The sequence below is a fragment of the Oncorhynchus mykiss genome, chromosome 25 (genome assembly GCF_057628025.1).
Source record: "Oncorhynchus mykiss isolate SJ-2025 chromosome 25, ASM5762802v1, whole genome shotgun sequence".
Classification (NCBI taxonomy): Eukaryota; Metazoa; Chordata; class Actinopteri; order Salmoniformes; family Salmonidae; genus Oncorhynchus; species Oncorhynchus mykiss.
In genome coordinates this window covers 77,895,001-77,916,104 of record NC_143046.1, presented here as the reverse complement: position 1 = coordinate 77,916,104, position 21,104 = coordinate 77,895,001, and the positions used below count along the sequence as shown (strand labels likewise).

At 47.2% G+C, this 21,104-nt stretch overlaps 1 protein-coding gene across 4 annotated transcripts in view; it reads right to left on the bottom strand.

Moving 5' to 3' along the window:
* Window positions 1-21,104, bottom strand: part of LOC110510947 (B-cell lymphoma/leukemia 11B) — a 109,616-nt gene that overhangs the window by 46,762 nt on the left and 41,750 nt on the right. For all 4 annotated transcript variants that reach the window (XM_036962227.2, XM_036962225.2, XM_090221148.1 and 1 more), the window contains exon 2: window positions 21,059-21,104. This exon is cut by the window's right edge and continues 404 nt beyond it. In XM_036962227.2, coding sequence (XP_036818122.1) covers window positions 21,059-21,104 — 46 coding nt within the window. The remainder of the gene's footprint in view (window positions 1-21,058) is intronic.

The window sequence follows — 21,104 nt, the reverse complement described above, 5'->3', positions numbered from 1 at the left end:
GGTTTAAATCCTCTGCTAACGCCTCTCCTTCATCCCTCCACGCCACTGAACCTGCGTCACTCCAGAGCGGGGTCTCTAATCCTCCCAGTGGTTAACAGACTGAGAAATTAGCTTTAGTTAAGTGGTTATTTCAGAAGGCTAAACGGCAGCGGCCCTATTGTATTGTCAGATTTACTCCAGGCTGAAGAGGAGAGGACCGGGGCTACTTGTTAGGACCGGAGGATTTAAACCAGCACTCAGGTTTACTCCAGGCTGAAGAGGAGAGGACCGGGGCTACTTGTTAGGACCGGAGGATTTAAACCAGCACTCAGGTTTACTCCAGGCTGAAGAGGAGAGGACCGGGGCTACTTGTTAGGACCGGAGGATTTAAACCAGCACTCAGGTTTACTCCAGGCTGAAGAGGAGAGGACCGGGGCTACTTGTTAGGACCGGAGGATTTAAACCAGCACTCAGAGAGCTGGACTAATTCCTGGGAATGCTGTATGCGTGGGAGGAAGTATTAACAGCGCTCTGTCGTTCCGACCCGGGAGAGGGTACTCGCAGCGGTGAGCGGCGGTGGGCAGCCATTCAGAATCAGGTGCACACAGTGGGACGTGTAATCCCACTCTGTCCAGCACGCCGCGGCCTACACCAGAGATGCCATTGTATGACGCTGCACCAACAACACACACTCTCTCTCTCTCGCTACCTCTCGCTATCTCTCTCTCTCTACCAGCAAAATAAGCTTTGTACCGTGCCCCCTCGCCTCAGCCCTCAGCCCTCAGCCCTCAGCCCTCAGCCATCAGCCCTCAGCCCTCAACTCTCAGCCCTCAGCCCTCAGCCCTTAGCCCTCAGCCCTCAGCCCTCAGCTCTCAGCTCTCAGCCCTCAGCTCTCAACCCTCAGCTCTCATCCCTCAGCCCTCAGCTCTCAGCCCTCAGCTCTCAGCCCTCAGCCCAGGAACTCTTAGACAGGAGCCTGAGAGGCTTACCATGTGCATTACCTTCCCCAAGCTCGCTCTGTGTGCCTGCAGAAATTCTAATATTTTACAGAGACTATAACAAATGCTGTTAGGCTGACACACCCAGTGTGACAGCAGCTGAGAAAGTGGAATACATGGAGGGAGCCTGTGAAGCCAGCGTCTGCATTTGGCAGACAGAGATGTAAACACTGGGTCATTTCTGAAGCTGTATGTCTGCCTGAAAAAACACACCCAACCAAAAGGTATCTTTAAAAACCCTCTGCGACTGATTTTCACTCAATTCAAAAAGCATGGAGTTGCCTTTAAAAGTTCCCTAGTATCAGAGTAGTTGTGACATAGTTGGAAGGATCGCTCTTTCCATCCGTACACCATAACCTCCACAATTAAAGAAGGAAAAAACTAGCAGAGAAACAGAGGGAGAGCTACCAAAACATTTTGGTGGGGCGTTTCCAGTCCAAATTACTGTCAACTTAATTCTCCTGCTGTGGTAGGAAAAAAACTATCTGCCACCGTGTACCATGTGACTACCATGAAGCGGCATGCAGCAGAGTGTTGGATGGTTTCATGTGGGAGATTAACTCCTTACAGTTTTAATGTTGAACTTTTCACTGTTCTGTGTGTGTGTGAGCATGTGTGTGTGTGAGCATGTGTGTGTGAGCATGTGTGTGTGAGCATGTGTGTGTTTGAGCATGTGTGTGTGTGAGCATGTGTGTGTGTGAGCCTGTGTGCGTGTGAGTATGTGTGTGTGTGAGCATGTGTGCGTGTGAGCCTGTGAGTGTGTGAGCCTGTGAGTGTGTGAGCCTGTGAGCCTGTGAGCATGTGTGTGTGTGAGCCTGTGAGTGTGTGAGCCTGTGAGCCTGTGAGCATGTGAGTGTGTGAGTGAGCCTGTGAGTGTGTGAGCATGTGAGTGTGTAAGCCTGTGAGTGTGTGAGCATGTGAGTGTGTGAGCCTGTGAGTGTGTGAGCATGTGAGTGTGTGAGCCTGTGAGTGTGTGAGCCTGTGAGTGTGTGAGCATGTGAGTGTGTGAGCATGAGAGTGTGTGAGCCTGTGAGTGTGTGAGCCTGTGAGTGTGTGAGCACCTAAAAAAATAAGAAATAAAAGTTACAAATAATTAAAGAGCAAGGTGGTACCGGTACAGAGTCCATGTGGAGGCTATATACAGGGGGTACCGGTACAGAGTCAATGTGGAGGCTATATACAGGGGGTACCGGTACAGAGTCCATGTGGAGGCTATATACAGGTGGTACCGGTACAGAGTCCATGTGGAGGCTATATACAGGTGGTACCGGTACAGAGTCAATGTGGAGGCTATATACAGGTAGTACTGGTACAGAGTCAATGTGGAGGTTATATACAGGTGGTACCGGTACAGAGTCAATGTGGAGGCTATATACAGGGGGTAACCGGTACAGAGTCAATGTGGAGGTTATATACAGGTGGTACCGGTACAGAGTCAATGTGGAGGCTATATACAGGGGGTAACCGGTACAGAGTCAATGTGGAGGCTATATACAGGGGGTAACCGGTACAGAGTCAATGTGGAGGCTATATACAGGGGATACCGGTACAGAGTCAATGTGGAGACTATATACAGGGGATACCAGTACAGAGTCCATGTGGAGGCTATATACAGGGGGTAACCGGTACAGAGTCAATGTGGAGACTATATACAGGTGGTACCGGTACAGAGTCAATGTGGAGGCTATATACAGGGGATACCAGTACAGAGTCCATGTGGAGGCTATATACAGGTGGTACCGGTACAGAGTCAATGTGGAGGCTATATACAGGTGGTACCGGTACAGAGTCAATGTGGAGGCTATATACAGGGGATACCAGTACAGAGTCCATGTGGAGGCTATATACAGGTGGTACCGGTACAGAGTCCATGTGGAGGCTATATACAGGTGGTACCGGTACAGAGTCCATGTAGAGGCTATATACAGGTGGTACCGGTACAGAGTCAATGTGGAGGCTATATACAGGGGATACCAGTACAGAGTCCATGTGGAGGCTATATACAGGTGGTACCGGTACAGAGTCCATGTGGAGGCTATATACAGGGGATACCGGTACAGAGTCAATGTGGAGGCTATATACAGGTGGTACCGGTACAGAGTCAATGTGGAGGCTATATACAGGGGATACCAGTACAGAGTCCATGTGGAGGCTATATACAGGTGGTACTGGTACAGAGTCAATGTGGAGGCTATATACAGGTGGTACCGGTACAGAGTCAATGTGGAGGCTATATACAGGGGATACCAGTACAGAGTCCATGTGGAGGCTATATACAGGTGGTACCGGTACAGAGTCCATGTGGAGGCTATATACAGGTGGTACCGGTACAGAGTCAATGTGGAGGCTATATACAGGTAGTACTGGTACAGAGTCAATGTGGAGGTTATATACAGGTGGTACCGGTACAGAGTCAATGTGGAGGCTATATACAGGGGGTAACCGGTACAGAGTCAATGTGGAGGTTATATACAGGTGGTACCGGTACAGAGTCAATGTGGAGGCTATATACAGGGGGTAACCGGTACAGAGTCAATGTGGAGGCTATATACAGGGGGTAACCGGTACAGAGTCAATGTGGAGGCTATATACAGGGGATACCGGTACAGAGTCAATGTGGAGACTATATACAGGGGATACCAGTACAGAGTCCATGTGGAGGCTATATACAGGGGGTAACCGGTACAGAGTCAATGTGGAGACTATATACAGGTGGTACCGGTACAGAGTCAATGTGGAGGCTATATACAGGGGATACCAGTACAGAGTCCATGTGGAGGCTATATACAGGTGGTACCGGTACAGAGTCAATGTGGAGGCTATATACAGGTGGTACCGGTACAGAGTCAATGTGGAGGCTATATACAGGGGATACCAGTACAGAGTCCATGTGGAGGCTATATACAGGTGGTACCGGTACAGAGTCCATGTGGAGGCTATATACAGGTGGTACCGGTACAGAGTCCATGTGGAGGCTATATACAGGTGGTACCGGTACAGAGTCAATGTGGAGGCTATATACAGGGGATACCAGTACAGAGTCCATGTGGAGGCTATATACAGGTGGTACCGGTACAGAGTCCATGTGGAGGCTATATACAGGGGATACCGGTACAGAGTCAATGTGGAGGCTATATACAGGTGGTACCGGTACAGAGTCAATGTAGAGGCTATATACAGGTGGTACCGGTACAGAGTCAATGTGGAGGCTATATACAGGTGGTACCGGTACAGAGTCAATGTGGAGGCTATATACAGGTGGTACCGGTACAGAGTCAATGTGGAGGCTATATACAGGTGGTACCGGTACAGAGTCAATGTGGAGGCTATATACAGGTGGTACCGGTACAGAGTCAATGTGGAGGCTATATACAGGTGGTACCGGTACAGAGTTCATGTGCGGGGGCACCGGTTAGTCAAGGTAATTGGGGTAATATAGACATGTAGGTATAGTTATTAAAGTGACTTATATATAGATAATAACAGAGAGTAGCAGCAGTGTAAATAGTGGGGGGGGGGGCAATACAAATAGTCTGGGTAGCCATTTTATTAGATGTTCAGTAGTCTTATGGTATTGTGGTCCTGGATGGCAGGAAGCTTAGTGAAATAAGCTACCTTGTGAAATATACCTTAAGCAATATGTGCAGTGTATGGAAAGGTGAGTTTGTGGTTTGCTGGCCTAATGTGCCCTTAACATAAATACAAAGTTGTGAGCCTGTTGGGCCAAGCAAACACTTACACGGAGTTACACAGTTTCTCTCCTGTAGAGATTGTAAACAGAGGTGTGTTTCTCTAAAGCTAAACAGTTTCCTGCTCTCAGTGACACAGGGCTGGGGAAACTACCTCACTCTGCAGCTCTACTCAACCACCTGACATGAGACACCACAGAGAAAGAGAGATTAGAGTGAGAGAGAGTGAGAGAGAGAAGAGAAGAGAGAGAAGAGAGAGAGAAAGAGAGATAAGAGAGAGAGAGAGAAAGAGAGAGAAGTGAGAGAGAGAGAGAGCGAGAGAGAGAGAGAAAGATAGAGAAGAGAGAGAGAGAGAGAAAGATAGAGAGGGAAAGAGAGAGAGAGAAAGAGAGAAGAGAGAGAGAGAAGAGAGAGAGAGAGAGAGAGAGAGAGAGAGAGAGAGAGAGAGAGAGAGGGAAAGAGAGCGAGAGAGAGAGAAAGAGAAAGAGAGAAAGAGAGAGAGAGAAGAGAAGAGGAGTCTCAACAAGTCAGGCGTGTTCTCTCCACTCTTTCTCACACACACGGGCATGCGCACACACACACGCACACGCACGCGCGCACATGCACACACACATACAGTGGCATTCACAACAAAGGAAACATTGATAAATACAGCCTTTCTTCAAGGGCCAAGGGATAAAATATCATCCGATAGTGTTTTCAACTGAATACGAAAGTATCCTTTCCTTAGTTTGCGCAAAGCCATTGTCACCGTGACAATACTATCAAAATCAAATGCTGTCTGTTTGTTTTTCTCCTCTTACTTATTTTCACAGCAACAATACCTGTTTTACAAGTGTAGGACTTACACACAATCAGGGACAAATTGTGTACAGCTTTATCCAATCAACTCCATCAATCACATTCATGTTGTGGCAGAAAATAAAACAATAAGATATGTTACTGTATTACAATAATACGTCCTAAAGATTAGATTTAAAAAGAGAAACAAGTCCCAGAATTATCCGCGGAGGCCCTGTGCATTTTACAATTTTTCAGGGATTAAATGTCCTTCAGCACAATTATCTTCGGGGTGATGACAACGCAGCTCGAGTGAGATCCGAGCCCCATCTTCCATCCGTCAAGCACGGCCTGGTTCGTTGCCATTAAGTGTCTGTCGGCTCTAAAATCTCTTTGTTTTGGCCCCAGACTCTTCACGCTGGTAAAAGCCCTGGGTTTAATTTTGTCGTTATGTTCAAATCACTAGGAGACCACCAGATTATCTTTCTCCGGAGAAAACACACACGCAGACTCTCACACACACACACACACACACACACACACACACTTTCTCTCTCTCAATTTCTCTCTCTCTTATTTCTCTCTCGACTCGGTCTCCCTTGCTTTTGTGCATCTAGAGAAACACACACACACACACACACACACACACACACACACACACACACACACACACACACACACATTGCTGTGTGAAGCATTAGCCAAAACCACAAGTGAAAGGCCAAAATTCCATGAGCAAATGGTTGAAGTCAGAGTGACTATGAATAGAGAGATAGAGCTGAGGAATAGAGTAGCTTCAGTAAGAGGAGAACGGAGCTCCAAACCCATCCAATCGGCCCCATGGGATAGTTAAATGGGCTCAGTCTGCAGGGAAAAGACTAAAATATAACAAGGGAGCTTAAACAACGTTTGTTAAAACTCTGTCTGGATAAAAGACTGTTGACTTTATGGAGTTATTACACAAGCAGAAAATCTAAACAAAAGACTACAGAAGTGATGTCACTAGCAGTGCCCGAAAATAATCACAATTACCCAGAGTTCACTAACTTAGAACACTCAGATCAAAACAAACAAATCACAGAAAGGTTTAAATATTGGCCAGTGACAAGATTCACTCATGATTCTTATACAGCCAGAGAGGCACAGCCATAAATCATGGAGAAAAGCTGAAATGCAGAATACGAAAAAAGAGCCTTGTGAAGTTATAAGCTATATTTTCATCACAATACATTTTCAGGGCGATATTATTCACCACTGACAATACCCTCCATTCATTTCTCTAGGGGCCTGTTTTACCATGTTGGTCCAAAATAAGTGGCTTGCTTTGAGATAAATCAGAGAGATAAACAATAGATTTGAAACAGCTGTCTGCGAGCGGGAGCATTTAGTCTGGCTTCTCTGTCTCCTCTCCTCACACTGAGGCACGATTCCTTCAGAAAGGCTCCTTCTTAATCTCCATCAATTAAAGCAGAATGAAGAATAAGAATAACACAAATGTCTGTGCCATCCATGCATCCACCCATCCATCCATCCATCCATCCATCCATCCATCCATCCATCCATCCACCCATTCTCTGTATTCTCTCAATAACACCCTCACCCCCCTCCTCCTCTTCCTCCTTTCCGCAACCTCTCCTCATCACTACCCCCCCTCCTCCCTCAGCCTCAACAACCACCCTCTTCCACCAATCACATCCCTGACACCAGGACATCAATTCTCGCAAGTCGCAGAAAATTAACATGCATGAATGCAAAAAAGCCTGATCAGGAGTAATTAACACGGCTTCATATGCAAATGTTATTAATGCAGAACTACAAAGTCATTATGCAAATTAAACTTTCGTCAAGCCTCTTGACAAATATTCAGAGCTCCAGCCAGAGAACAGGTTTTTCACTCTCACCCTTCTCCCTCTCCCTCTCTCTCTCTCTCTCTCATCCTTCTCCCTCTCCCTCTCTCTCGCTCTGTCTCGTTCATATTCTCTCTCTCCCTTCTCCTGCTCTCTCTCGTTCACATTCTCTCTCTCCCTTCTCCTGCTCTCTTTCTCTCTCTCTCTCGTTCACATTCTCCCTTGCCCTTCTCCCGCTCTCTCTCTCTCATTCTCTTTCTCCCTTCTCCCACTCTCTCTCTTCTCCCTCTCGTTCACATTCTCTCTCCCTTCACCCTCTCGTTCACATTCCCTCTCTCTCTCTCTCATTCACATTCTCTCTCTCCCTCTCGATCACATTTTCTCTCTCCCTTCTCCCTCTCCCTCTCGTTCACATTCTCTCTCCCTTCACCCTCTCGTTCACATTCTCTCTCTCCCTTCTCCCACTCCCTCTCTCTCGTTCACATTCTCTCTCTCGCACACTTGTTTTCTCTCCTCTCATCCTCTCTCTCTTTCATTCCCAGCCTTCCTTCTTCCCAGCCTTCTTTTCCTATCAGAGAGAATGTGTAACAAGTCTGTTAAGTTATTGCAGACTTGAAGGATGGATGGGCTTGTAGTGAAGTTAGTTACATCGGGTCAGCATGGTTAGTGTGCTTGTGACCAAGCCTCTGTGTGTGTGTGTGTGTGTGTGTGTGTGTGTGTGTGTGTGTGTGTGTGTGTGTGTGTGTGTGTGTGCGTGTACGTGTGTGTGATTAGAGAGCTGGCTGATGCTAATGGCTGTTTGGCTCTGGAGCGAGGTAATGAACCTGTGATGTGGAGGGGGGAGCGGGAGGAGTGATGAGTGGAGAGCGGGGGGGAATGCATGAATATGCATGAGGCTCACTAGCTTTGATGATTAAAGAAATGTTTTATATTTAAATGAGTGCAAAGTGATTAACTCGAAAAAAGGTAAACGAGGCAAAAATCTAAAAATAATTTTGAAGATGAAGCTTTTTATTGTCTATTAATGACGAAAACTGTTTTATTTTCTTCTCACGTTCTCTCTCTCGCTGTCACTCATTCCCACTGTCTCCCTCATTCTTGCCCAGGTCTTTCTTGTCCTTTATTTCGCCTGCCTTTGGATCCTATCCAGGAGGAAGCATTTTGAGACCATTTCAAACCCGACATAAATGTATCACTTTCCTGGGGTTAGAAGCAGTGGATTAAGGAGCAGAGGAGAGGAGGAGAGGAGGAGAGGAGAAGAGGAGAGTAGAGGAGGAGAGGAGAGAGGTGAGGTGAGGCCAGGAGCAGAGGAGAGGAGGAGAGGAGGAGAGGAGAGATGAGGCCAGGAGCAGAGGAGAGGAGGAGAGGGAATGAGGAGAGGAGAGATGAGGCCGGGAGCAGAGGAGAGGAGGAGAGGAAATGAGGAGAGAAGAGATGAGGCCAGGAGCAGAGGAGAGGAGGAGAGGAGAGGAGAGGGGAAAGAAGAAAAAGAGAGAAGAGAAAGCCAGTTGAGTGTGTATCACCAAAGGAGTCTTCCTCTGCAGTGTGTAAGGCTAGCTAATTGCTGCAGGAAAAAGTCTCTACTCAGTACAACCCAGGCTAGCTAATTGCTGCAGGAGAAAGTCTCTACTCAGTACAACCCAGGCTAGCTAATCGCTGCAGGAGAAAGTCTCTACTTAGTACAACCCAGGCAAGCTAATCGCTGCAGCAGAAAGTCTCTACTCAGTACAACCCAGGCTAGCTAATCGCTGCAGGAGAAAGTCTCTACTCAGTACAACCCAGGCTAGCTAATCGCTGCAGGAGAAAGCCTCTACTCAGTACAACCCAGGCTAGCTAATCGCTGCAGGAGAAAGTCTCTACTTAGTACAACCCAGGCTAGCTAATCGCTGCAGGAGAAAGTCAATACTCACACAGCACAACCCAGGCTAGCTAATCGCTGCAGGAGAAAGTCTCTACTCACACAGCACAACCCAGGCTAGCTAATCGCTGCAGGAGAAAGTCTCTACTCACACAGTACAACCCAGGCTAGCTAATCGCTGCAGAAGAAAGTCTCTACTCACACAGCACAACCCAGGCTTGCTAATCGCTGCAGGAGAAAGTCTCTAGTCACACAGTACAACCCAGGCTAACTAATAGCTGCAGGAGAAAGTCTCTACTCAGTACAACCCAGGGAAGCGAATTGCTGCAGGAGAAAGTCTCTACTCAGTACAACCCAGGGTAGCTAATCGCTGCAGGAGAAAGCCTCTACTCAGTACAACCCAGGCTAGCTATTCGCTGCAGGAGAAAGTCTCTACTTAGTACAACCCAGGCTAGCTAATCGCTGCAGGAGAAAGTCAATACTCACACAGCACAACCCAGGCTAGCTAATCGCTGCAGGAGAAAGTCTCTACTCACACAGTACAACCCAGGCTAGCTAATCGCTGCAGAAGAAAGTCTCTACTCACACAGCACAACCCAGGCTAGCTAATCGCTGCAGGAGAAAGTCTCTAGTCACACAGTACAACCCAGGCTAACTAATAGCTGCAGGAGAAAGTCTCTACTCAGTACAACCCAGGCTAGCTAATCGCTGCAGGAGAAAGTCTCTAGTCACACAGTACAACCCAGGCTAGCTAATCGCTGCAGGAGAAAGTCTCTACTCACACAGCACAACCCAGGCTAGCTAATCGCTGCAGGAGAAAGTCTCTACTTAGTACAACCCAGGCTAGCTAATCGCTGCAGGAGAAAGTCTCTACTCACACAGTACAACCCAGGCTAGCTAATCGCTGCAGAAGAAAGTCTCTACTCACACAGCACAACCCAGGCTAGCTAATCGCTGCAGGAGAAAGTCTCTAGTCACACAGTACAACCCAGGCTAACTAATAGCTGCAGGAGAAAGTCTCTACTCAGTACAACCCAGGCAAGCTAATTGCTGCAGGAGAAAGTCTCTAGTCACACAGTACAACCCAGGCTAGCTAATCGCTGCAGGAGAAAGTCTCTACTTAGTACAACCCAGGCTAGCTAATCGCTGCAGGAGAAAGTCTCTACTCAGTACAACCCAGGCTAGCTAATAGCTGCAGGAGAAAGTCTCTACTCAGTACAACCCAGGCTAGCTAATCCCTGCAGGATAAAGTCTCTACTCACACAGTACAACGCAGGCTAGCTTATCGCTGCAGGAGAAAGTCTCTACTCACACAGTACAACCCAGGCAAGCTAATAGCTGCAGGAGAAAGCCTCTACTCAGTACAACCCAGGCTAGCTAATCGCTGCAGGAGAAAGTCTCTACTCACACAGTACAACCCAGGCAAGCTAATAGCTGCAGGAGAAAGTCTCTACTCAGTACAACCCAGGCTAGCTAATCGCTGCAGGAGAAAGTCTCTACTCACACAGTACAACCCAGGCTAGCTAATCGCTGGAGGCGAAAGTCTCTACTCACACAGCACAACCCAGGCTAGCTAATCGCTGCAGGAGAAAGTCTCTACTCAGTACAACCCAGGCTAGCTAATCGTTGCAGAAGAAAGTCGCTACTCAGTACAACCCAGGCTAGCTAATTGCTGCAGGAGAAAGTCTCTACTCAGTACAACCCAGGCTAGCTAATCGCTGCAGGAGAAAGTCTCTACTCAGTAAACCCAGGCTAGCTAATAGCTGCAGTAGAAAGTCTCTACTCAGTACAACCCAGGCTAGCTAATCGCTGCAGGAGAAGGTCTCTACTCACACAGTACAACCCAGGCTAGCTAATCGCTGCAGGAGAAAGTCTCTACTCACACAGTACAACCCAGGCTAGCTAATCGCTGCAGAAGAAAGTCTCTACTCACACAGTACAACCCAGGCTAGCTAATCGCTGCAGGAGAAAGTCTCTACTCAGTACAACCCAGGCTAGCTAATCGCTGCAGGAGCAAGTCTCTACTCAGTACAACCCAGGCTAGCAAATAGCTGCAGGAGAAAGTCTCTACTCAGTACAACAAAGGCTAGCTAATCGCTGCAGGAGAAAGTCTCTACTCAGTACAACCCAGGCTAGCTAATCGCTGCAGGAGAAAGTCTCTACTCAGTACAACCCAGGTTAGCTAATCGCTGCAGGAGTAAGTCTCTACTCAGTTCTCTGCTGCTCTCTCATTGGCAACCCCAGCAGCTGATTAAATATGCATCTCACACACTGACACTTTATTTGAAAGGCATGTGAACAAAACCCTTCACCAACAGTACTACAACACAAGGGAGGAAAGAGGGAGGGAGAGAGGGAGAATAATTTTTGAACTTTTGTGAGTGGTATGTTTACTGTTAATGTTTTATTGTTTATTTCACTTTTGTTTATTATTTATTTCACTTGCTTTGGCAATGTAAACATGTGTTTCCCATGCCAATAAAGCCCCTTAAATTGAGAGAGAGAGAGAGAGAGAGAGAGAGAGAGAGAGAGAGAGAGAGAGAGAGAGAGGAGAGAGAGAGAGAGAGAGAGAGAGAGAGAGAGAGAGAGAGAGAGAGAGAGAGAGAGAGAGAGAGAGAGAGAGAGAGAGAGAGAGAGAGAGAGAGAGAGAGAGAGAGAGGAGAGAGAGAGAGAGAGAGAGAGAGAGAGAGAGAGAGAGAGAGAGAGAGAGGGAGGATGTAGTGTGTGTGAACGGTTCGCAGAAGAGAGCGGGAACGGAACGAGACAAAAGTGGGCAATTACCACTTCCAAAAGGGGTCGCTCGGTTCCAGACACTCATGGCTTTATTGAAACAACAGAGCAACAAGAGAGCCAGCCCTGGTAATGGCTCCAGAGCAGCACATCAAGTCAAACGCACATCGACTCCCACACATCGATCCAGGCACAGCCATAGTTACAAATACAGCCACAGAAACAGCTACAGTTACAGTTACAGCCACAGTTACAGCAACACTTACAGCCACAGATACAGCTACAGTTATACCTACAGACCACAGCTACAGTTATAGCTACAGACCACAGCTACAGTTATACCTACAGACCACAGCTACAGTTATAGCTACAGACCACAGCTACAGTTATACCTACAGACCACAGCTACAGTTATACCTACAGCTAAAGTTATACCTACAGACCACAGCTACAGTTATACCTACAGTCTACAGCTACACCTACAGACCACAGCTACAGTTATACCTACAGACCACAGCTACAGTTATACCTACAGACCACAGCTACAGTTATACCTACAGCTAAAGTTATACCTACAGACCACAGCTACAGTTATACCTACAGACCACAGCTACAGTTATACCTACAGACCACAGCTACAGTTATACCTACAGTCTACAGCTACACCTACAGACCACAGCTACAGTTATACCTACAGTCTACAGCTACACCTACAGACCACAGCTACAGTTATACCTACAGTCTACAGCTACACCTACAGACCACAGCTACAGTTATACCTACAGTCTACAGCTACACCTACAGACCACAGCTACAGTTATACCTACAGTCTACAGCTACACCTACAGACCACAGCTACAGTTATAGCTACAGTCTACAGCTACACCTACAGACCACAGCTACAGTTATACCTACAGTCTACAGCTACACCTACAGACCACAGCTACAGTTATACCTACAGACCACAGCTACACCTACAGACCACAGCTACAGTTATACCTACAGTCTACAGCTACACCTACAGACCACAGCTACAGTTATACCTACAGTCTACAGCTACACCTACAGACCACAGCTACAGTTATACCTACAGTCTACAGCTACACCTACAGACCACAGCTACAGTTATACCTACAGTCTACAGCTACACCTACAGACCACAGCTACAGTTATACCTACAGTCTACAGCTACACCTACAGACCACAGCTACAGTTATACCTACAGACCACAGCTACACCTACAGACCACAGCTACAGTTATACCTACAGTCTACAGCTACACCTACAGACCACAGCTACAGTTATACCTACAGACCACAGCTACAGTTATACCTACAGTCTACAGCTACACCTACAGACCACAGCTACAGTTATACCTACAGTCTACAGCTACACCTACAGACCACAGCTACAGTTATACCTACAGCTAAAATTATACCTACAGTCTACAGCTACAGTTATACCTACAGACCACAGCTACAGTTATACCTACAGCTAAAGTTATACCTACAGTCTACAGCTACAGTTATACCTACAGTCTACAGCTACAGTTATACCTACAGTCTACAGCTACACCTACAGACCACAGCTACAGTTATACCTACAGTCTACAGCTACACCTACAGTCTACAGCTACAGTTATACCTACAGTCTACAGCTACACCTACAGACCACAGCTACAGTTATACCTACAGTCTACAGCTACACCTACAGACCACAGCTACAGTTATACCTACAGTCTACAGCTACACCTACAGACCACAGCTACAGTTATACCTACAGTCTACAGCTACACCTACAGACCACAGCTACAGTTATACCTACAGTCTACAGCTACACCTACAGACCACAGCTACAGTTATACCTACAGTCTACAGCTACACCTACAGACCACAGCTACAGTTATACCTACAGTCTACAGCTACACCTACAGACCACAGCTACAGTTATACCTACAGTCTACAGCTACACCTACAGACCACAGCTACAGTTATACCTACAGTCTACAGTTATACCTACAGACCACAGCTACAGTTATACCTACAGTCTACAGCTACACAGCTACAGTTATACCTACAGTCTACAGCTACACCTACAGACCACAGCTACAGTTATACCTACAGCTAAAGTTATACCTACAGTCTACAGCTACAGTTATACCTACAGTCTACAGCTACACCTACAGACCACAGCTACAGTTATACCTACAGTCTACAGCTACACCTACAGACCACAGCTACAGTTATACCTACAGCTAAAGTTATACCTACAGTCTACAGCTACAGTTATACCTACAGTCTACAGCTACACCTACAGACCACAGCTACAGTTATACCTACAGTCTACAGCTACACCTACAGACCACAGCTACAGTTATACCTACAGTCTACAGCTACACCTACAGACCACAGCTACAGTTATACCTACAGTCTACAGCTACACCTACAGTCTACAGCTACAGTTATACCTACAGTCTACAGCTACACCTACAGACCACAGCTACAGTTATACCTACAGTCTACAGCTACACCTACAGACCACAGCTACAGTTATACCTACAGTCTACAGCTACACCTACAGACCACAGCTACAGTTATACCTACAGTCTACAGCTACACCTACAGACCACAGCTACAGTTATACCTACAGTCTACAGTTATACCTGCGTGAGTGAGTGAGTGAGTGAGTGAGTGAGTGAGTGAGTGAGTGAGTGAGTGAGTGAGTGAGTGAGTGAGTGAGTGAGTGAGTGAGTGAGTGAGTGAGTGAGTGAGTGAGTGAGTGAGTGAGTGAGTGAGTGAGTGAGTGAGTGAGTGAGTGAGTGAGTGAGTGAGTGAGTGAGTGAGTGAGTGAGTGAGTGAGTGAGTGAGTGAGTGAGTGAGTGAGTGAGTGAGTGAGTGAGTGAGTGAGTGAGTGAGTGAGTGAGTGAGTGAGTGAGTGAGTGAGTGAGTGAGTGAGTGAGTGAGTGAGTGAGTGAGTGAGTGAGTGAGTGAGTGAGTGAGTGAGTGAGTGAGTGAGTGAGTGAGTGTGTGTGTGTGTGTGTGTGTGTGTGTGTGTGTGTGTGTGTGTGTGTGTGTGTGTGTGTGTGTGTGTGTGTGTGTGTGTGTGTGTGTGTGTGTGTGTGTGTCCAAGGAGAGGTAGTGTATATTGGGCCAGGGGGAGAGGTAGTGTATGGTGGGGCCAGGGGGAGAGGTAGTGTAGTGTGGGGCCAGGAGGAGAGGTAGTGTATATTGGGCCAGGGGGAGAGGTAGTGTATGGTGGGGCCAGGGGGAGAGGTAGTGTATTGTGGGGCCAGGAGGAGAGGTAGTGTATATTGGGCCAGGGGGAGAGGTAGTGTATGGTGGGGCCAGGGGGAGAGGTAGTGTATGGTGGGGCCAGGAGGAGAGGTAGTGTATGGTGGGGCCAAGGGGGATAGGTAGTGTATGGTGGGGCCAGGGGGGAGAGGTAGTGTATGGTGGGGCCAAGGGGGAGAGGTAGTGTATGGTGGGGCCAAGGGGGAGAGGTAGTGTATGGTGGGGCCAAGGGGGAGAGGTAGTGTATGGTGGGGCCAGGAGGAGAGGTAGTGTATGGTGGGCCAAGGGGGAGAGGTAGTGTATGGTGGGGCCAAGGGGGAGAGGTAGTGTATGGTGGTGCCAAGGGGGAGAGGTAGTGTATGGTGGGGCCAGGAGGAGAGGTAGTGTATGGTGGGCCAAGGGGGAGAGGTAGTGTATATTGGGCCAGGAGGAGAGGTAGTGTATGGTGGGCCAAGGGGGAGAGGTAGTGTATATTGGGCCAGGAGGAGAGGTAGTGTATGGTGGGCCAAGGGGGAGAGGTAGTGTATGGTGGGGCCAGGAGGAGAGGTAGTGTATGGTGGGGCCAAGGAGGAAAGGTAGTGTATGGTGGGCCAAGGGGGAGAGGTAGTGTATGGTGGGGCCAAGGGGGAGAGGTAATGTATGGTGGGCCAAGGGGGAGAGGTAGTGTATGGTGGGGCCAAGGGGGAGAGGTAATGTATGGTGGGGCCAAGGGGGAGAGGTAGTGTATGGTGGGGCCAGGGGGAGAGGTAGTGTATGGTGGGCCAAGGGGAGAGATAGTGTATGGTGGGGCCAAGGGGAGAGGTAGTGTATGGTGGGGCCAGGGGGAGAGGTAGTGTATGGTGGGGCCAAGGGGGAGAGGTAATGTATGGTGGGCCAAGGGGGAGAGGTAGTGTATGGTGGGGCCAGGGGGAGAGGTAGTGTATGGTGGGCCAAGAGGGAGAGGTAGTGTATGTTTGGGCAACAGCCAGGGGAGTATGGGTAAAGGGATTTTGTCACCTGAATGTCTCAGATCTATGACACCTCTTCACAGATCTCACAACTACCATCTTCCTCCTCAACTCTCCCATCAACACTCATACATTCACAAAGTTGGTGGCTAAGTCACAGTGCAGTCCCTTGGCTTTGAACCAGCTTATTAACATAGCCTTATGGGACTATTCTGAAGACTATTACCACCATATAAGCCTTTTCAAAGGCGTCATATGAAATAGTATAAATGCATAGCACACATGCATAACTCTGATTGGTAATGAGATGGGGTCATTTTGTTGCCTCATCCAATGAAACGCCCACTGATTGTCCTTACGTCAGAAGAAGTGAGAAATAGCACTGCTCCAATCTCCGCTCATCACTCTCTCCCGAGACCTCCAATCAATCTGCAATAAAATAACGAGAGGACAGGAAGGACTTAAACACTCCCTATCTCTCAGCAACTCACTCACTCACCCACTCAAACTAGCCAACTACATTAAGGGGTGGAAGTGGAGACGGCGGTGGCGGATAGTTTCTCTCGCCCTCCCTCCCTTCCCTTTTCTTACATTTTGATAGCTTAATAACATACAATTGACTATCTGAGTGCAATCTGACGGTCAGGGCTTATTTCCACAAGTTTTCCCCAGGCGAAAGGCTCTGTATCTATGGATGTTAACCTGGTCGAGCCACAGGGTAGGTGGCTCTGTGGGGTATATCTGCGTCCCAAATGGCACCCTGGGATCTGGTCAAAAGTTGTACACTACTGTATATAGGGTACCCTCTGAGACACAACCTCAGTCTCACACGGTGTCTTCTCTCTCTTCCTCTCTCCCTCTCCCTCTCTCTCCCTCTCTCTCTCCCTCTCTCTCTCCCTCTCTCCCTCTCTCCCTCTCTACCTCTCTCTCTCCTCTCTCCCTCTCTCCCTCTCTCCCTCTCTACCTCTCTCCCTCTCTACCTCTCTACCTCTCTCCCTCTCTACCTCTCTCCCTCTCCCTCCCTCTCTCTCTCCCTCTCCCTCTCTCTCCCTCTCCCTCTCTCTCCCTCTCTCCCTCTCTCCCTCTCTACCTCTCTACCTCTCTCCCTCGCTCTCTCTCTCTCTCGCTCTCTTTCTCCCTCTCTCCCTCGCTCTCTCTCCCTCTCTCTCTCTCTCCCTCTCTCTCCCTCTCTACCTCTCTCCCTCTCTCTCCCTCTCTACCTCTCTCTCCCTCTCTACCTCTCTCCCTCTCTCTCTCTCTCTCGCTCTCTTTCTCCCTCTCTCCCTCTCCCTCTCTCCCTCTCTCCCTCTCTCTTGCCCACAGCGCTGGCGCTCCTAGCCCCGGGCTATAGTGGCAATGTCATATTTTTTTTTTAATTAGGGTCTATTAAACATAATTAAATCGCGCTGAATCTTAAGACGGCTAAGTGGCAATATAAGGCAGTCGCTGAGCAAGGCTCCGTGTCCTGCTGATACTGGAGAGTAGAAAAACTATTCAATTCAACCCAGGAGTGGTTCCACTTCAATGGCTGCCCTATATACTCATATATAACATTGACTTTCCTTACAGCAGGCCAGGTCAGGGGAGGAAGAGAATGACTACTGTAAAAGGGAATGGAATACGAGGTGATGCAGGTGTGGACATTTCTCTAAGCTGAGGAGCGTTTTTCTGTTCTTTTCTTTCTTTCCCCCTTGATAAGGATTTTGGATATCAAAGCATTTTTTTGATCAACATCCTGAACGGAGTAGGGGCTGGGTTGTTGTGTACACCACTGTGTTCTGCTTTCACATATGCTCTGTGTTGTGTTTCCTCCACAGACATACTAAATAACAAAACAGACTATTTCAGCCAGGTCGCCTGCTGTACTGAAAACACACTCCAGATGGCAGGGAGTGATCACTAAGTCCTGGCCCCTCCCCTTCCTGTGTGAGAGCTGTCAGTCGCAGGGCAGGTGTGTAGTGTGGTGATGAGATGGTGTCTGATGGCTGGGTGAAGCAAGAGAGTGTGCAGCCTGTCAAAACAACACATCTATGTCTGCTAGGGAGTATCCCCTCTCTCACCCAGACACACATCAAACTGCTGTTTGGACGTGAAGACTTATCAGAACAGAGAGAGGCTGAGACAGAGGCCCTCAGAGCACAGAGACTGATAATGTTGTTCTGTTCACAATCAGCTGCTACTATTACTGTGGAAGCTATCCCTCCCTCCTTCCCTCCCTCAGAAGCTGCCAGATGAATATATTTAAAGAGGGAAAAAACTAACAATTAATGCCAAATTATCACTACTTAGAGAGAAAAGATACCACTTGTATTTTTTTAAAGCAGTGTGTTTGTGTGTGTGTCTGTCTTCTTTTCCCCTTTTCCATTTCATGTTGAGAACAAATGGAAGAGGAAAGGTTTAGCCTAAAATAATACTTTACCCTGCTGGGAGGCAATTATGAATGGTGGTCGGCTGCAGTGTTTAGTCCCACGCACAAACTGACATTCAAGCTTCTTAATCTCTTTCTGAGGACGGCGCCTCTGTTCCTCGCCCTGCTTTCTATCTCTCACACCCCATTCTCTCTCGCTCTTGCCCTGTCTTTCACTCCCTCTCCATCTCTCTCTCTTTATCTCCCGCTCTCTCACACTAATTTAAGGTGTAAAATGTACTCCTATAAAAACTGTAATAATATTTACAAAGGCACATTTCACCTGTCCTTACTTTAATCTTCCTTGATTATTCTCTAAATTAAACGCTGGCAAAAAAATAACTTATTAAGTTCATCTTCTTGGATATATTTAATGTGTAAATTGTATAAGACTGTGAGAAGAACTTTAGTAACATTAAATGCTACTGGTGTGGTTTAATTTGCTATTGGTGCTTCGCACATCAAATTTAACCTCTGATATGTTTTTCCTTTTTAATCTGAAAATAATTTCCAAGTTCTGTTATTAAAACAAATATTGTGCAATTTGATTTTTCACAAGCATAATTTATTTTTAAATGTAGAGCTGATTTCACAAAAAGACTATGCAGTAAGATGGTTGTTGATAATATGTGGTAACATATTTATTTGGATAGACCATCTGAAGATGCTCTGCGGACTATCAAATATGAATACTAAATTCCCTTAACGCGACCTCAAATTAACAATACCAATCAATTAGTGCACATGTACACTTCTCAAGGCAGGCTCCACGCAGCTGTGAGGTGTCATTAAGTCGTGGTCTATTTACAGTCTATTACCTCTCCCTCTTTGGAGAATAAGAGCACAACATTTAAAAAAATAAGATGAAGCTTAAATGTAAGACACATTTTGAACATGCCTCAAATGACCATATCAAATAGCTATTTGGTGTTTATGTAGCTAGCGCTATAAAAATAGAACTGTTAAACTGCACATGCAGGGAGCTGCAGTGGAGTGCATTCTAAGGCAGAAAGGAAGGGACCTTCTGAGAGGTGTTGAGAGGAGTCACACAGTTCCCCTAAACACTAGTGTTTTACAGCACCGGCCAAATCGCAGAGCCCACACACACTGGAGTGGTTTTTGATTAATGCAAACATTCTTGGCAAATGCTTTCGCTTTCGTCCGTCTTGCGCCAGTCCAAGAATTTCACCTCTAGCAGCACAATACGAATGCCCCCGGCCGTCCCTCTTAATCATGGCCCCAGTTCAGAAGAAAAACCCACAAAATAGAACCAGAGTCCTATTGCATGGATTTGCAGACTTGGGAGTGCATGACTCGGTGCAGAATAGTACTGTTCAGTTCTAAAATACTACAAAGTAGCCATCAATCCTCTGTTTTATATAAAATACCGCATTCGAGGGCAATATGAACATATTCAGATAACCTCCACATCTGTTCTCTGTCTGTAATGACTACCAGCCTGAATCAGGAATCAGTGTGGAGACACGTCCTGATTATTAAGGGACATCTAAATACGAGAGATATCGTAGCAGTGGTGGCAAGGAATAAATCATCTTTGCCCCTGCGGGTTACCTTCACAAATAACGATTGCAGAAAGAAGGAAAAGGAGACGGATGACAGAAAGAAGAAAGAGAGAAGAGAACAAGAAAATCAAAAGAAAAGCTGTTATGATTAAGACCGAGTCGGTGTTATAAACCGCTCCCCTGCGTTGGTTTCCCCGCGGTAACTTTGTCCATCCCAGAATTTTAAAAAATGATGAGACCCATTTCCCCTGTGTTCCCTCTGGGTTTCTTTGTGGAGGACTGTTGTGAAAGATAAGTCTGGCGGAAAGGAGCTCTCTCTCCCCATGCCTCCCGCTGCTCTAAAGTAAAATGCCTCTTACCTCACTGAATAGGAAACTACCTATTTTAATCCTGCTCAGTTTTTCCTCTTTCTTTGTGCCTATTTGAATCTTAATGAGCTTTTCACCTTTTAAGCAGATGGCTTAGGCTGGATTTGTCCATGAGAGTAGGGGTGTACAATTTGTTTCAACTAGCCGAGTCCTTGAGGGGTTTTAGGGACTTGAGTGGGTAATGTGCTGTTTCTCCTCTCTCCTCTCCTCACGGCACCCGCCCTAATGAAATCCGCTGAAGGAAAAAACAGCTCTCCCTCTCTCTCCTTCTCTCTCCTTCTCTCACTTCTCTCGCTCTCTAATTTGGGTGTGAGCACTAGCACAATCTCAACAGGAAGGCCCTGTCTGACTGCTACAGAGGTAAATGAGAGGAGAGAGAATGGTCATCAGTTCTGGAGAGCTGTGTGACAGACAGACAGACAGACAGACAGACAGACAGACAGACAGACAGACAGACAGCACAGGTCTGTGTGTATGATGATTAAGTGCAAGTGAGAGAGACAGTGCAGGTCTGTGTTTTTAGAGAGACAGTGCAGGTTTGTGTGTGTGTGTGTGTGTGTGTGTGTGTGTGTGTGTGTGTGTGTGTGTGTGTGTGTGTGTGTGTGTGTGTGTGTGTGTGTGTACTGTGTATGTGTAACCTACCAGCCAGGACACTCTCCTGCTTGGGGCAAATTCCTTTGGTCGGCGT